This window comes from Nicotiana attenuata, unplaced genomic scaffold (assembly GCF_001879085.1).
Source record: "Nicotiana attenuata strain UT unplaced genomic scaffold, NIATTr2, whole genome shotgun sequence".
Classification (NCBI taxonomy): domain Eukaryota; kingdom Viridiplantae; phylum Streptophyta; class Magnoliopsida; order Solanales; family Solanaceae; genus Nicotiana; species Nicotiana attenuata.
In genome coordinates this window covers 582,124-586,691 of record NW_017670499.1, presented here as the reverse complement: position 1 = coordinate 586,691, position 4,568 = coordinate 582,124, and the positions used below count along the sequence as shown (strand labels likewise).

Below are 4,568 nucleotides of genomic sequence, written 5' to 3'. Positions count from 1 at the left end.
ATTAGAATATATCACGTATCTTTAAAACTACAAAATATCTTTAATTGTTAAGCTCATTTTTCGAGGTAAACAAGTATCAAATTCACCTTGAGGACCCTTTTTACTCATGATATGGTAAAAAATAAATTTTGAGGATTGATCAATATCATCAGCTGATGTGTAAGTATGTTGGAGGTTCCTGTCATTTTTTAAAGTTATATATAAATTTACTTCATAATTGTTGCCATATTTAGCGCTGAGAAGTCTAGCTTAGGTAACTGTGAATATATTATAAGACTAATATCGATACAAGGAGTAAACCTCGTTAGCCGATCGAATAAGAAGAGTAAGTAAATTTAGGATCACGCTTCAATCTTCTTTCATCCTATGGAAAGTTAAACTTAATACAAAAAATATTAGGAGTATAATTTAAATTACGTTATGAGACCAACTAGTAGATGCCATAAATAATTATGAGACCATAATGTAACTCAATTATATATAGTCTTGCTTTACATACGATTAGCGATTTCGCATATAACTATATATACCCCACCTTCTGCATCATCTCAAGCACTTGATATTTATTGATTTGGGTCTTTACAAAACATTAGGGGACAAGCCTCTTAAGCCAAATCATAAGCTTTAATATATTCATATAGAATGTGTCGCAAGATCGTAGTTGGATATTATTTTCGAACAAACTAGAAATTCCAAACTGCACACAAAAATATTCATCTAAACAAAGGTCAACTTCTAATTATTAAGCTCTTGTCCAAACAAGTACTTCCCAAAATTACAATTTTATTAGTCTGTAAATTAAACCATCACAAACTTACCCTTTGAACATGGCTTAGAGCCAATATTCACCCATCTAATTGCTACTATTTTATTCTAAAACTTACATTAGAAAATGACACTATCTTATTGTTCCCATCCCTTGTGGAACTTTGAGAGCTAACTGCCAGTTGGGTTTTGTGTTTGACTTCTTCTTTTTAAACTTTATTTGAGAAATAGCCTCTTGTTGAGTGCAATATCAAGAAATCTATATAAAGCAACCTATCTTCCTCTAAATACCATCAGTGGGATATTTCATTAGTCTTTATATTCCAGTTTTCTTTCTCTACCTTGTTTACAAAGAAGTTAAGAGACAGTGAGAATTATGGCAAATACTCGTGCTATTTTTGTGGCTTCAGTTGTGATATCTTGCTTTCTAGCTTCTTGTCACGCTGAAATATTGTTCTCTTCACTCAAAAGGAGTCTTGATGTTTCTGCTTCACACAGGGAAGGAGGTATGTTTTGACTGTTGACCCCTCCCTCTCCAATTCTTTTGTTCATATTAAACAAGAAAGAAAAGAAGACTATAATATATAGGAATTTAGATATTGATTATTGGGGTGCGATTTTATCTTTTCGTTTAAGATTTGAGAAATATAAATTAGTCTCGCATGTCGTTACATCTTAATCTCTATCTCTATTTCCCTAGAATAAGAATCCAAGGTTAGTTTTTTTGAACATAGAATATGTCCATGATTCTTACAAGTTACAGGAGGTCTTTTTTCAATTAAGATCTTGTTTCTTATTAGCAGTAACCCTTAGGGGTATTGTCTTGGAAATAGCAACATGTCAAATAAAAGCTATTGATCATCTCTAAGCAATGAGGGGAATATTCTATTAGGATTGTTACACAAATAGCCTGTCAGATTCAATGTTTACTTTTTCTGGCCGGTATACATAGATTATACATTAATTATACATAGTTATACACGAATTATACATATATTATACATCCGTCAGGCTATTTTTAGTTTAGATTATACATTGGGTTTTCTCTTCCTTTTCTTTCCTCATGTAATTAAAGCTATTAAATGAACGACGTGATTGAGCTAATTGTTTGATTAGGAAATTAGATACATATACTAGTATAGTCATCATAGAAACGAAAATAATATTCTCTTTTCTTCTGCATTTTTGACAAAAGAAAGTCTTAATTAAATTAGAAGAACAAGGGGAATATATGATTAGAATTTAAATTATATGCAATAATGGTTCAAAAATGTTTATACAAATAGATAAATTGCATGATATAAGCATCCATTGGCAACCATAGTACATGGTAAATAACCATGTATTAAAGGTTAAAATGCACTAACGGTGTAAAAATTCATTACACTATTGATGCATACAACTTAATTAAATCCATATGTTTACATTGAGATGACAAATTATATTATTTGATATATTTTTCAGTGCTCATGGCTGGGGAAGACCAAATCATATTAAAATGGTCCTTCAACAAGACTTTCCCAGCAGGGGCAGACTCAAGCTACAAGAAAGTAAAGGTACAACTGTGTTTTGCACCGGTTAGTCAAAAAGATCGTGCATGGAGGAAAACTGAGGACCATCTCAAGAAAGACAAGACATGTCAATTCAACATTGTAACCATGCCCTACAAGTCCACTGGAGACAGTTTCAACTGGACAATTGAAAGGGATGTCCCAACTGGTACTTACTTTATTAGGGCTTATGTCTTGGATTCAGATGGTCATGAAACTGGATTTGGACAAAACACCGATGAAAAGAAAATAAATAACCTTTTTGATATTCAGGCCATTAGTGGTCGCCATGCCACTTTGGATATCTGCTCCATTGTCTTCTCCGTTTTCTCTGTGGTGTCTCTCTTTGGATTCTTTTACATGGAGAAGAGAAAGGCTAAGGCAAGTCAACAGAAGTGATCATATGGATCCACATGATGATCAAATGGTGTGGAAGGAAATTAATTAAAATAATCTCCTTTACTTTCTATATCGTAGACTTTAAGATTATTGTATTAAGTTTAATACAAGTTTGATGACTCATGCATGACATCGTTTTTTACTGTATTTTTTGTTGGTGATTAAAGTTTGTTTATATATCAGTTTTTGGCCAAGTGTGTATTTGCATTTGTTTTTTTTCACCGTTGATCACGTAACATATATTGATTGTGTTATTTCTAGATAGTTCGATGACTATTTTTGTTTTTCCTTAAATTTTTCACTTTATAATTTTGTCAACTTTACGAGTCCAAATGACACGCATGATAAAAGTCGTCCGAAGATGAGGGGTGCCTTATTTAAAGATCCTGGATTTTTGCAATAAAGTAGAAGTAACCATTAGCGTTAAGAGAGATTATAGAAATTTTTTCTGTACACTGGTCTTTTTGTTTAATCCAAAAGCCTTCGTTAGGCCAGGGGTGAAGCCAGAATTTGAAGTTTATGAGTTCAGGTTTCTAATTAGTTTAAGCTATTATATTCCAAATTAATAATTTGTATATATTTAATGAATTTCTTAAGACAATATAGGGTTGAACCAAAGTTAGTAGGTTCGGCTGAACTCGCAACCACAAGGCTAGCTCCGCCCCGAGGCCAAGGCTTCATTTGACTTTAGATTAGGGGCGAAGCTACAACTATCAAGGGTGGTCAATTGACCATCCTTCGTCGAAAGATTATCACTGCTAGAAATTCGGCAAAAACTAACCAAGAAAAACCGACCAACTTTGTTCGGTCAAAAAACCGGCCAAAAAACCGACCAAAGTTGGTCGGTTTTTCAAAATATTTTATTTTTTAATTTTTCGATTTTCTTTGGCGCAAAAATGCGGGAAACTATTTTTGAGTCCCGCGAAATTTATTTTTCAAGAAACCGACCAACTTTGGTCGGTTTTTCAATTAAAATAAATAAAAATTAATATTAAAAAAAAGCCGACCAAAATTGGTCGGTTAATTCGGCCGGTCATTTTAAAAAACCGACCAACTTTGGTCGGTAATTTTATTTTTTAATGAAACCGACCAACTTTGGTCGGTTATTTTCGTGCGAAAATACAATTAAAGAGTATAAATAAATAAATAAAGACAATCTTAAAACAAAATGCACCAATGGTCTAGTGGTAGAATAGTATCCTGCCACAGTACACATCCCCGTTCGATTCCTAGATGGTGAATCCTTTAATTACATAATTAAAATACCGATCAACTTTAGTCGGAAAATACCGACCAACTTTGGTCGGTTTTTTTATTTTTTTTTTTTTGCAATATTTTTTTTTTTAATTTAATTGACCGACCAACTTTGGTCGGTATTCTTTCCCGACCCTCAAAATACTGTCCACACGTAAATGGTCGCGTTTTGGTCGGTAATTGGCCATAACCGACCAACTTTGGTCGCTCTTTTTGGTCGGTTTTTGGCGGATTTCTAGTAGTGTATATTGTGTATATAGGTAAAATATTAAGTTTTAGAGGTATATAATATATATTGAATATCGGAGAATTGTTTTTATTTCTTTCAAGTTTGAATACCATTGAGAAAATTTATGGCTTCGCTATTGCTTTAGATACTTGGGAATTTCGACCAGTCCTTATCCTTTTAGGTGGGGGCCTGTTTAAATTTCTGCAATTTTCTACTGTCATGATACTAGCTAAGACTTACTAAACTTCTTCTAACGCATACAGTTATTTTCATGCAAGAACAAATGACTAATAGAGTGTAGATTGAAAGTCCATATTATGCAATTATTATTTGTTGAGTACAAATATCATATGCGTGTTATCTTTGCAAAT

At 32.8% G+C, this 4,568-nt stretch overlaps 1 protein-coding gene across 1 annotated transcript; it reads left to right on the top strand.

The window, feature by feature from the left end:
- The first annotated feature begins 958 nt into the window (after positions 1-958).
- On the top strand, positions 959-2,935 carry LOC109240258 (high-affinity nitrate transporter 3.1-like). Its single transcript, XM_019406890.1, has 2 exons — positions 959-1,271; positions 2,230-2,935. The coding sequence occupies exons 1-2, from the start codon at positions 1,142-1,144 to the stop codon at positions 2,712-2,714; spliced, it is 615 nt and encodes a 204-aa protein (XP_019262435.1). The 5' UTR covers positions 959-1,141; the 3' UTR covers positions 2,715-2,935.
- Positions 2,936-4,568: the final 1,633 nt, after the last annotated feature.

Excerpts from the sequence above, each read along its gene's own strand:
- LOC109240258 (XM_019406890.1), top strand. The coding sequence starts at position 1,142 with ATGGCAAATACTCGTGCTATTTTTGTGGCTTCAGTTGTGATATCTTGC. Across the intron at positions 1,272-2,229 it reads TGCTTCACACAGGGAAGGAG|TGCTCATGGCTGGGGAAGAC; the intron begins GTATGTTTTGAC and ends TATATTTTTCAG.